This window comes from Sebastes umbrosus, chromosome 8, assembly GCF_015220745.1.
Source record: "Sebastes umbrosus isolate fSebUmb1 chromosome 8, fSebUmb1.pri, whole genome shotgun sequence".
Taxonomy (NCBI): Eukaryota; Metazoa; Chordata; class Actinopteri; order Perciformes; family Sebastidae; genus Sebastes; species Sebastes umbrosus.
The window spans coordinates 5,845,011-5,858,218 of record NC_051276.1 but is presented as its reverse complement, the minus strand read 5'-3'; the positions used below and the strand labels follow the sequence as shown (position 1 = coordinate 5,858,218).

General features: G+C 43.0%; 1 protein-coding gene across 1 annotated transcript in view; it reads right to left on the bottom strand.

The window, feature by feature from the left end:
• galnt9 (polypeptide N-acetylgalactosaminyltransferase 9) overlaps positions 1–13,208 on the bottom strand; it is a 106,111-nt gene that overhangs the window by 81,008 nt on the left and 11,895 nt on the right. The window contains exon 2 of the mRNA XM_037778517.1: positions 5,917–6,097. Coding sequence (XP_037634445.1) covers positions 5,917–6,097 — 181 coding nt within the window. The remainder of the gene's footprint in view (positions 1–5,916; positions 6,098–13,208) is intronic.

Here is a 13,208-nt window from a genome sequence, read left to right as displayed (position 1 = left end):
AACTCCTTTGTTCCCTCTCACAGCTTTCTCTATTGCCTCTCTCAATCAGCCTTGCCAGGTCTATAAATACAATGACAAATCTGGCAGTGAGTTTAAGGGGAGATTTTTTTTTTTTTTTTTTTGCACCGCGGCACTCCTTCGCACAGCTACGACATGGCAACTGTGCAAAACAAAGTAATGTATATTTCACTCCTGTTCAGTTATACGACTAGCGGAGCGGCTGCGTTTAATGAATATTACCGGAGTAATATCTTGAAAATGTCAGAGGGGGCAAGACAGCCTCATGGCTTCGAGTTGAGATGTGGTGTGAGGCTGGATTTCAGTGTCGAGATCGTAAAGTGATATTGTAGTTCCATTGCCCTAGTTACTGGATCCAATTTAGGGCATCGCTCAGCCTTAAATTTGTACCTGTCTGCAGTAGCGGGGAAGCCTTGTAAAGGCGTAACAGGATGAGCGATCGACTCATCTGTTTGTAATGGGACTGAGCTCACTGGCCAGCGCTCATAATTTGACCCGGAACAAGCTTTGACAGAAACAGAGCGCCAGATTAAGATGTATTCCAATCTCTCCTCCCCCCCTTCTCCTCCTCCACCAACCTGCTACCCCGGCTGCTCCCTCTGACTTTTTCCCCGCCGGCCGCTCTTATTTGCTGAGAAATTTCACATTAACCTCCCGTAACCCGCGCAGTGCAGGCAAAGCAACTTTCCAATCCGCGAGCGCTCCTCTCAGGAAGATAATCGTTTGCCTTGTCATTTCTCCACCCTCCCGTCCAGGAGATAAACTCCAGCACTGGAAAGAGCAACAATTTGCAGCAGGAGCTCCTGCACCGCGGAGACCTTACGATCCCATTCTGCAGTATCAGACGCTTAAGAGATGAGGTAAACCCGTTTCTTCAGCCTCCCTCTCTGGTTATCACCCTCCCACAGGCAGACAAACACAGGACGAAGGGTCCTTGGGTTTCGATGTAGTTTTGGGTTTAACTATTCTGACAAAACAGAAATCAAATCTTCGACAAAGTGACAATAGAGATACAGGTGCGATTAGGAGTAATTGAATATGAATCCCACTTGGTGGAGGAGAACTGGAGGGTGAAAAGCAGGTTTGACGTCTTGAATGCATTTTTCTATTTATGAGTGACACAAGTTACATTTAATATCTTTTTGTTTGTTTAGTGGGCATCAGTAATCTTACCAGCTCGCCTGCCTTTGTTGTTTTTCTCTCCACAGCCCAATGAGATGTTATCATACGTAAGCCTCCCAAGGACAGCGAATGGCAGGCTCAGAGTCGCCATAATATAGAGCCGACTTAAGTCCCTCGGTATCTCAGTTAAGAATGTCACTTGCGGACGTGAAGGGCAGATGAGAGAAATGCAGGCTGGCGGGCGGTGAAAGGGGATTACAGGTTTTTGTCCGAGAGACAATTGTGACTGTAATTATTATGAATTGGTTTTTGCTGCAGACAGGCAGGTTTGAAAAGAGAGGGGCTTGAGAATGTGCGGCTCCGTTCAGTCATGGCGATGGACTTTGCTTCCCCGTAGTCATCAAAGTCCTCTGCTCAATGACTCCTGTTCAATTAAAAGCCCATTAGACAGGAGGTGACTGGCTCCTGCATTTAACCTCACTTCTGCAGTGCTGCAGTCACCTTTTGCCGGCAGGACATCATTGCAGAATCAGGATTAGAAATCCAAAATATGTAGCAGTCTTTCGTACTGTATGAGGCACAGAACTGCTGAAAGGCGCACTAGAAGTCCTCACTGGTGCCACAACAATTCTGGCAGTAACAGTATTGTTCTGGCTGTACATAAATCCATTTTCTTTCACTTTGATGTTTCTCTTTAAAGTGCTGCTTTTGTGATGTAACCACAAGAAGCAAAGAAAACTGTTTGCACAATGCACTGTATTGATTTCCATTGAGCGTCACAACAAATGTTCCAAGTCTTTATCATGGAGTGTACCTATTGGATAGCTGTCATGGACTGAAGCTTTACCTTGTTTAACACGACGTGTTAAAATATTCTGGACACGGAGACACAGATCAAGAAGTGTATGATGACAAGCCTGAAGAATCTAGTCACAACCCGTGAAACTAGCATTAAATCCATACACACAAACACACTCAGCCCCACTTAAAACCGGAAACAATCACTTGAGCAAACCCCCAACACTCACTTCCCTTTTGTCTTACGTCCTATTTTTTTGTTGAACAAGTTGATTAAAAAAAGGACTTTCCTAAAACCCCTCCATTCCAGAGGCGCTCTCAGCTGACTTTATTAATTAGCAGGCTTTTTTTTTCACTCGCCCTCCTCCTCCCTGTTCTACTCTTGTCTAATTTTTCTGGGCGTGAAAAGAGCTCGGAACAAAGCAGCGTGGATGAAATGAATTGTTATCCCCGCTAAAGCCCTCAGAAACCTCTCTCGGCCGTCAGATTTCCTCTCAGTGTGTCTGCCTGTCGCCATTGTTCTTTGACACTGTGTGATATGAACGCCACTGGCAGCCTTGATTACCTCCCCGCCCCTTCCCCCCACTCCCAATCCGTCTCCTGCAGCACTCACTGTATCACAGCTGTAGTTCACTTTCTACATTTAAAATTCATTTTAAAAGGACCATTAAGGCCGCTTGATGGGTGTCCACTGGGTCTCTTTCATAAAAAATAAAGTAATTCATGATTCCCTTTTATTGCAAAATTATAACACAGCTCTTCAACAATCGCCATCATCTTGCCCATGTCCTTTCATGTAGGCATTAGGCGTGTCTAAAGTCATTTTCTTTAGTGTGACTCCCCATGGCAGAGGCCTCGAGATGCCCTGTGGCTAAACTGCTTTTACTGCATTGACTGAGGGAAGGAGAAGGAAGGATTAAGTGGAGTGAGGCAATAAGAAAAACGGAGAAGATGAAAATTACCAAACAGGAAGTAAAGACAGCTCGTGCAGAATGAGGGAGACTCTCGAGGGATCATGTGCAAGGCGAGTCACGTGACAGTTGGAGCAAGCTGAAGGTGTCGGTACTGTAGACTACTGTTTGGTAGCCTTGCTAGCTTGTCTACTTGTACTTTAAGAAGATTTTAAGTGAAGAAACCAATAACACAACTGTCCTTGAAAAATTAGTAAAACTCTCGACAGCAAAGGCAAAAAGGAGTTACGGATTGTTAATCAACCTGACACGTTTCACTCTCTTTCATCTCAATTTGGTTTTAAAGAAGCAGTACCTTATCAATATGATTAAAACATCAATGCATTGTAATCATTGTTATACATGCAAAACATTGATCGGATTTTGAAAAAACACATTTAATAAAGGTGAATTTACAGTTACTGTATTGCCGTATTTCCCCTAAAATTCTTTAATGTGTGTGTCTGTCGCCCAGCTCTGTTAAAAATGTCTGACAAAAGAAATATCAGATATGGAAGAGGGTACAGTTAATGCTTTCCAAAAATGTATTCTTACTGTAATGTATCTCCTTGTATAATTATTTAACAAGAACTTTTAAAGCCAGCCTGTCAAACCAACAGCCAGTGTGGTCTATAAGATAACATTTTAATATACTGTAAGTAGGGCTGTCAAAGTTAATGCGATAACGCGATTTGGCAAGGAATAAAACTGGCATGGCCATTTTCAAAGGGGTCTCTTGACCTCTAACCTCAAGATGTGAATGAAATGAAGTCATAGTCAAGTCAGCACACTGACACACTGACAGCTGTTGTTGCCTGTTGGGCTGCAGTTTGCCATGTTATGATTTGAGCATATTTTTTATGCTAAATGCAGTACCTGTGAGGGTTTCTGGATAATATTTGTCATTGTTTTGTGTTGTTAATTGATTTCCAATAATCAATATATACATGCATTTGCATAAAGCAAGCATATTTTCCCACTCCCATATTGATGAGAGTATCAAATACTTGACAAATCTCCCTTTAAGGTACATTTTGAACAGATAAAAAATGTGCAATGAATCGCTATTAAATATTTGAATCGTTTGGCAGCCCTAAATATATGAGTTTAGCCAGCAATAACCATGCTAACACATCAGGTCGCTAGTGGACCAACAACAAACCAACCATATATACAGTATATATACTGCATATATATATTAGGGATGTTAATAATTAACCGTTTAACCATTAACCGACTTTAAGAAAAAGTTGAAAAGCTGAGCAAAACTCAGAGGAGCGGCTTGTCACTTAAAGAAGAAAAGCTGGTCCACCTTAACAGCCCATCTTAAGAGAGTCTGAGTCGGCATTGTAAGGTACAGGAAGTTGGCTCGGGTCTCTTGAGCTTGCTTGAGCTGAGGAGTTGTAGCGTTTATTCACAGACAAATTAACTATATACACACTGCTACACCTATACGTTCACAGCTATAACGCCACCAACAAACCCACACTCACCGCCGCCACACACACACGTTCTGTCGGAAACTCGCTGAAGTTACGCCGCGCTGACAGACCGTGGGTGTGTGACAATGGCGTGCACAAATCCACCGGCAACGCTAGAGCTGCTAACGTAGCACAAACACACACACGGACACTTGGACAATCACTATCATCACGCTGGGCAGACAAAGTGTCGTTACGCCAGGCAGACACACAGCTGCACAACTGGAGAGTTACTGGGAAAGAGGCTGCATGTCCGCGACACTACATGCAGCATCGTGGCAGCTACAGTAACTCTCCCGACGGGTGAACTGGGGACTCAGTTGTCTGTTGTGCTCATACTCTGCAGCATGCACATATGTATATATATATGTAAAAATATATACACATTTTCATCAGGGATGTTGGAGCACTACTCTATTGAACACCGCAGGGGTCACAAACAATTTCTCCACAGTCCATCAGCCAATTAATTTATACATCTGGAATGCACTGCTCTGTGACTCATGTCATTTTGGGTTGGTGCAAATTTACAACATGCCATGCGCCACTGGGAACCTGGGGGCGGCCAGTGCAAAATGAATGTCATAAACCACCAGGTGTACAGGAATGTCCCCCGCTGGAGGCCATTAAATTTACAAGGGTGACATTTGCATTTTTCTGTTTAATATGGAAACCAATGGGAGGCTGTTTCTGATCCATATGGCATTCCATAAATCTCATCAGCACTCTGACAGCACGTACCGGGTCCAGTGTTTTGGTTGTAAGTCTTGAATAAAGATGAAAACATGAGGAAAATATACATCACTTTAAATTAAACTTAAAGTAAAAAGCTAAGTTGGCTGCCATGTTGCCTTGGTTTTAATATAACCATCCATTATTCTGTTCCTGGCATCTGTACAGGACACAACAAACTCAAGTCTCACTTAGAGCCTCCTCACCAAGTGCATACTGACAGTTCTTTGTTGGATCACAACCCTTCACACCACTGCAGCATGTATTTAGGAATAATTATGTGATTTTCTCATATATATCCTAATGGGAATTAAACCCAGTCAGTGGAAAAGAAGCTTTTCAGACTTCATTGCTTAGCAAAAGCATAAAAATCGCATGAGTCTGCCATGCACTTTTGACCTGGTCTGAGCTTGCAGGAGGCTGTTGTAAATTCCAATAATCCTCAACACAATGATTTTACTGCAAAGCTTATCATTTCTGACACACCTTGTACTGCAACTCTGCATCTATTTTGGCACAGTAAATGTCCTGGAGATTCACCAAAATACAAATAAATACCAAAAAGAAGAAGAAGAGAAAAAACACTATGCGCTTGATGAAAATGCCAGTTTCCTGGCAAAAAGTCCCGTCGTACATTGTGTGCCTTCGCAGAAATAGAGCCAATCAACAGCAGCAGGGATTAAACTGGCAAACTGTACAGTTACAAGTCTCTCTAACATTACACAACCCTGCCAGGGGGAAAAACAGGTGTAGAGTTGTAGTTGGAAGGAGAATGTACATGACAGAAAATGAGAAGAAACAGAAGGTGGACATACTTTTTAGGCCTGTAGTCGGGGATGCTCCTGTCCAGTGAGATGCGGTCACTGAGCTGAGCGTTGTAGCCGTACTCCTCGTATTTCCCCTCGGCATCATGACTGTCCTCTCCCAGAGTGGCAGCAGCTCCCCCCTGGCCGAGGCCTCCGGGCCCCTCAACTAGCCCCATGGGCTTCGCCAAACCTGCCAAGAAAATGACACAACAGAGAGACAATCATACGGATGTACATGTGTGGAGGCACACACACACACACACACACAGAGAACAGGGGGAGACAGGTGAGAGGAGAGGCTATGCAGAGGGGCAGCTGACTGACATTCTCTAGCAGTGTGAGGAGATTGGTCTATAGCAGCTCCGAGACCCAGCGGGGCTCATCCGTAGGGCATCATTACACTGTCTGTCAGTGAAAAAGCTGCAAAACACCCACATGGACAGAGACGCCACAGAGGTGAGCAGAGCAGAAGCTGAGAGACACAGTGGTGGAAGGGCCAACACTACAAAAAGAGACTAGAGAGAATAGTGCACAACTGTAAACTGGGGTGGAAGTTTCAAATTACATGTACTCTCTCTTAAAACTGACATTCTTTTAATTGAACCCGATAATTTCGCCACTGCAGTTTGTCAGTTTATTGCCCCGTTACATCCTAATATCAGTCCTACCTACTGCTAAGAATCTTGGTATCATCTTTGAGCTGTACGTATATGACTTTTGACCGTCATCTCACTAAACTTGTCCAGTCCCGTTTTCTCCAGCTAAGAAAAATTGCAAAAAATCAAATGCATCTTGTCCTCTATGGATCTCAAACTATTAATTCACACTTTCATTTTCTCCCGTCTGGACTATTGTAAATCCTTCTACACCTGCCTCAGTCAAACTGCTTTAAATCGCCCACAGTTGGTTCAAAATGCAGCTGCCAGGTTATTAACCAAAACTAGTCGTCGATCTCATATTACCCCTGTTCAGGCATCCCTTCATTGGCTTCCTGTAAAATTCAGAATAAAATGTAACATCTTATTGATTACATATAAGGCACTGCTTGACCTTGCCCCCAGTTACATTTCTGGTCTTCTTGTTCCTTATTCCACCTCTCAACCAGTCCGATCCTCAAATTTTGGCCTTTTATCCATCCCCCGCTCCAGGTGCATAACAAAAGGTGATCGGGCCTTTCCTGTCTTAGCCCCAGAGAGTCGCCAAATCAGCAGCTGCAGCAGAGAGGAAGCTGCTGCAGGAGGGCAAAGCTCCATGTTCAGAGAGGAGACATGCTGCAGTCAGCTGACACTCTGTAAAAGTTACATGGTTTAATTCATAATGGTACATTCTGGGAGTGCTAGCAGTTTGTGAACACTACAAAAATGCACAACAATCTAAGCAAGGAATCTCGGTCCGTCTGTGTGTCCTTTGCATATCTAGAGAACCGCTCATACGATCTACTTCACACTTGGTAGATGTATTGCTGGGAACGCAATGGAGTACTTATTTTAAATTTGGTGCAATTTAGAGATGTGACACATTCAATATTAATTAACTTTGAATAAACAAGTGACCAGCGCAATGTATTGCAATTATACTGAGATAGTAAAATCAAAATGAAGTTGAATACATGTGTAATATCACTTGTTCTTTGCACATGAATTCTTCTCCAACAGTTGCATCCACACATAGTCTGCATGTCGTTCACATTTCAATAATTAACATAATATAATAACTAGAATACAATAAATCTTCCCTATGACTTATTCAATGTTCAAGAATTGAATTAGAAAGGTGCTACAATTAACTACAATCACAGAACAATAACAGTGCTTAATATCTCATTGTACACATAGCTACCTGGTTTACATGTAACCAAAATCACCATGACATTCATCATGAAGGTAAGAACCCACCAGAGTGGCTTTACCAATGTCTGTAATGATGTTATGTTGTACTGAGAACTCTCCATTAACTAAAAAATTCACTTTCATATTTAATACTTCACACTTCACTTAATCATCTACCCAAAGAAAATAACAGCAAAAGGTTTTATAGCTCAAGTCAAAGTCTAAACTAGAAGACTGCAGAAGCAGCCTCCACACTCAGTAAAAGAAACCATCCACCTGGCTAACGCTCGCTAGCACCACAAGCTAGGCTACATATTAGCATGCTAAAACCAGTGTGTAATTGTTGAAAATAACACTTTTTACTGCGTTTCTCATTCATTCAGCTGTACTGCGTTTAACTCAAGTTCTCCATGAATCAAACCGTTTGCATTTTATTGAATATTCGCCAGGTCTAGGAGTCACACACACATTAGTTTATAGAATGTTCTGGCCCTCTCGGCTTCCTCACTGTTAACCCGGAGCAGAACGAAGGCCAATGACAGCATAGAGCGCCCTCTACAGGTTACACTGTATATCAGCACGGAAAAAACGAATTTCAGTAGATAGGATTAGTTCAGTTTAAGTAGCCAGTTTAATTAGTTGTCAACTATTAAATTAATCGCCAACTATTTTGATAATCGATTTATCTGTTTAAGTATGTTTTTAAGAAAAATAAAATACAAAATGATCTGATTAGCTTCTTAAAGGGACTGTTTGTAAGAATCAGAAATGCTTGTTAACAGCGACACCTGCGGCCGTTAAATCAGCGAAAGTCAGCGTCGGGCTCAAGCTTGTGCTCGCTCTACTTAGACATGAGCGAGCATCGTTCAAAACAGTGAGGCGACACACGTCAGCTAAAACCACAATATCACTCTATATTTCACCTGATTGGCAGCAATGTTAGCTGACCAGACGAAGGTCTCTCCATGAATCAATGCTGATCCTAGTGTTGGCATTTCCTGCCTGAGCCTCCCGACCGCGGCCGGAGGGAGACACCGACACCCGGTCGGAGACGATAACGTTTAAGCGCCGTCACTTCACAAGACACGGTAAACCTCTGTTGGTCTGGAGGAGCTGCAGCAGTTATTTCTGCACAAACGTCCACGGTACATTCACTAGATATTCTCAGAGCTACTAACTCTCCTGCAGTGTGTAGTTGCGCGCATGCACGTGAGAGTGGAGCGAAATAGCGAGAACGAGCACAGCGTGTGAGTGAAGGCAAGCAGGCAGAGGAGCAGAGTACAGCAGAGACTCCGGCCCTGGAGACCAAAGCTACGGTCTCCTCAGCGTACTACGACCGCCGCCAACGCTGTTTTGCAAGACGGGCTTCACTAGATAGAACTTTGCAGTTCACGGTGCTACCGTGTAGTTTGTGTTGGAGTCTGAGTCTGAACAGCGTAGCAAAACGCGAGGACGCATGGGACACCAACCCGGATTGATTAATACGTGTTAAAAGTTACAAACAGTTCCTTTAAATGTGATTTTTTTCTGGTTTCTTTACTCCTCTAGATAGTGAACTGAATATCTTTGAGTTGTGCACGAAACAAGACATTTGAGGATGTCATATTGGGCTTTGGGAAAAACTGATGAGCGTTTTTCACCATTTTTTGAAATTTTATAGACCAAAAAACTAATGGATTAATCAAGATTTAATGTGTGTGTTAGTTGGCTGAAGCTGCTGTGGAGTATTTAGTGTTTATCCATCTCCGTGTTGGTTGCCTTGGTGATGCTTTACTCTGTTGTTAATTGTATAAAAAGTGGCAGGCTATTTAATTCAGCTTAATGATGCTTGTTGGACCGCTGTTGTTTCATAGCCCTTTTTATTTATTACGGGTAATTTTTGTTTAAATGTCTATACTGCTATACTAAGGCGGCTGTTTATTTATATTGTATAATCAGTTGTATGCACAGGCTGTAAATGTCAATTTATAGAGAAGGAATTTGATCTTGGTTTGGACATGAGGGCTCAGTGGCGTCATGTAGCCGAGTTAGTCTCTCATTGTCAAAAAAAATCATCTTGATTTATTGTGAGCACTTTTTCAGTTGGAGTTTTTTTTTCTTAACAATAAATATGCTTTCTCCTTAATTTTGCTGAAATGAATTATTTGAATTCCACACCAGTGTTATTTAGTGCTGTTGTGTTTTGTCTTTCCTGCATGAACTAAATACTAACCAACATTGGCACTTTAAAAGTGTGGTATTGTCATGAGTAGCAACTCTGTCCTGCCAGTGTTGTTATCTTGAGTAAAGTATTTCCGAACCCTGCTGTTTTCATATTGTCATAGTGTTGACTGACATAATGTCATACACTGCTGTCAAGATGTCATTTACAATGTTGTCTGCACTGTTTTCCTGCAGGTATTAGATCAAAGGTACAGTGTGTAGGATTTGGCGGCATCTAGTGGTGTAGCCTGGTGAAGCATAGGACTAATGAGATGCCGGACAAAAGCAACCGATAAGGAGAAAATGTCCCACAGGAAATTTTTGACCCATTTATGGCAAATTGGGGTAATAACACAAACGTTAAATTTTCTCAATTAATTTTCTCTCATCTAAGGGTTGTTTTCTTCAGACCTGACTGCATTAACCAGAGACAAAACAATAAACACATAAACCATTTAAATTCAAATGTGATTTCAACTTAGCCAGTCCTACAGAGACCTTAAGTCCAACAAGGAGCCACCAGATGTTAACTGAGCCCCTAATGGCTCTATACGGCTAATCATAGAAACATAGAGGCAGTGTGTGCTGTAGCAACCCCATACCCGTGAAGTGGTTATCCAAACAGTGCTTGTGTCATGCAGGTCCTATTATCCCACAAAGAATCCCTGAAGAGAGGCCAGATTGCCTATCTGTGTGCTTAATGGTGAATTAGAGCCCGTCCTTGGCCAGACCCATCATGTTGAGCTTCTTTGGTCAAACAAAACTATATTCAGCACCAGATTTAATGTGTCGCACTTAAAATACCCCTCTGCTCTCATTAAAATGACTCATGACTGTGATTTAACGGGCCGTCGCTTTGGTACCGTGACAGTGACATTTTCAAACAGGGAAGGAGGAAAATGTGGTTCAGTGTCAAAAATGAAGTCTTGGGTGATGGAGGGAAAAAAAGCCTGTTCACTGAGTCAGACCGCTAAGGGACTGTATGGAAATTATCACAGTGGGGAGGGGGGCTGAGCCTCATGTTTTCTTTATTTTTCTAAAGAAAGACCCTGTTCTTCTTCTTAGTATTTGATTTGGACCCTCCCCTTTGACATATAAAATAATGCGACATCCCTCATTTTCTAAACTCAAAATTTATTTCAAACTTTATATGTTAATAGAGCAATCATTTTTCATTGCCAAAATTGCATATTAAAGCTACGATGAACATTAATTATGTGTGGATTTTGGCGGTCCCTGTGGACAAAAGTGGTGGTGTTACCAAGCACCAGACTCTCTTTAGAAAACCTCTCATTTTACTGCAGCAGGGTCTGACAGTCTTCCCCGCACAGTGCTGGTTCTGATTCTCCCTTGCCTCCCTTCCCTCTAGCGGGCCCAGCAATACAGCCTAGGCCTCCAGCAGCGTGGTGTCAGTGTTGGCTCCATGTATAAAGAGAACTGGATACAGTGTTGGCAGCAGGCTCAAGTTCATTCCTGTGAGAGTTGCTCAGTGGCGCATGAAGCCAAAATGGCTCAACTGCCAAGTGATGAAGTACCCGGATCATCCGGCGATCTTCTGCATCCGTTGGGCCCATGGAGCAGGCGCAGTAGTGTTTCCTTTAACCCCGCCTGCCAGCCACCGGTCTGGGGCTCATTCACATGACTGGATGAGCTTTAGATTCAGCAATCAGTGCATTTTACAACTTTTAGGACCTAATGATTTAAATAAGGGTTATGTAAGTGTACATACTGGGAAGTTGATTTACCTCAACAATGTAAGTCTATGGAGAAAAAGTATTTTTTGTGTCACATGGCAGACACAGAAGTTGTAATTCCACCGTTTGGCCACTACGAAAATTCGCTTCAACACCTAGCCCTCTTCCTGGGGGCTTGGTTGGCTCCCCGTGGGGACCGGAGAAGCAGCGTGGCAAAGCTCTGATCCTGGCCGGAGGACAAACGGCTGCTGTCTGGAGCGGAGCTCTTTATGTCCCGCCGGAGCTCCGACTGCAGGTAGAAGGCGGCAGCGAAGGCGGCAGCGAAGGCGGCAGCGAAGGCGGTTCTGACCCGGTGGCAACGATGACAAGCATTAAGAATAACTATAGCAATAGCCGGTCTTCTCGCTGATGATCTTGTTTACTTTAAGTAGGTCATATAGCAGCATCAGTTGAATTGAAACTGTTTCATAACCAGTTAAAAGTTCCTCACAGTAACTTTAAGAGTGGAATTAGAAACACATTAGCAAATATAATAGCCTACATTATGTTTTATTTCCTGAGTATTCCAACTGCTCTCTATTTTTGATCCACAACTGATGTATTAGTTCTACCAACTACATGAAAGCCCGGACACAGAGACATGATTGTTGTCCTCTGCATATGGGAAAACAAACCTTCATACTATTTTGTATCATGTACTGAACTATTCTGTCGTTTTTTGGTAAATCTTGCAAGAAAAGGAAAAAAAAAAATGTAATCTGTGGCATGGAAAGATTAAAGACCTTCCCTTCAGCAAATAGAAAAAAATACATAACCTGACCTCTTTTCTGACCCCTACAAGACTAAAGCCTGTTGTCAGCTTTAGTCATATCTGTCTCTGCCGGCTTGACTATTGTTTGACTATTCAGAATTCCATGAAACTGCAGGATAATGTCAGATAATTGATATGTGAGCCAAGCTTCCAGTGTGGCCTCCACAGAAAAATCGAGCCGCGTCTGTTCCTCAAATCAACAGATGGACACACAGACAGTAAGTAAACAGCGCATACCAATGAAGAGCTCAGCTCTCAGCTTCACCCCTCCAGGAACTGCGGAGTAATCACCATATTTGGATGGCCTCAAATCCTCGGGTGCTACTGAAGATTTGTAATTGGAGCTGAATGGTTGCAAACTGGCTTCTCCCACGAGAGGGATTTAGCATGTCCTGCACCAGCCAGCGTGGTGGCATTTTGACAAGTATGGGTGGGGTTCACGTCACGGACTAGCCATCTGGCATAGCGGCCCGTGTCACACAATAACACAGATACCCTCCAGAGCCGGAGACTCGAGTCTGGAGGGCCTCTCTGTCTCCGCGTGAGTCTTGGAAGGAGCACAATGCCTGCCAGCTTTGTTTTCTGGTCGCTGCATCATTTTACTTCCCCCTGCCTTCCACTTCCTCCGGCTGATTGAAGGAAATTCCATTATGGGACGAGAGGCCTGAGAATCTGATCCACTGTTGTCTGTCTGCAGCGCTTCAACATAAATTTAAAGATTCTGCAGAAGCAATCTCAAGATGGAGAGTTTGTATTAATGTTAAA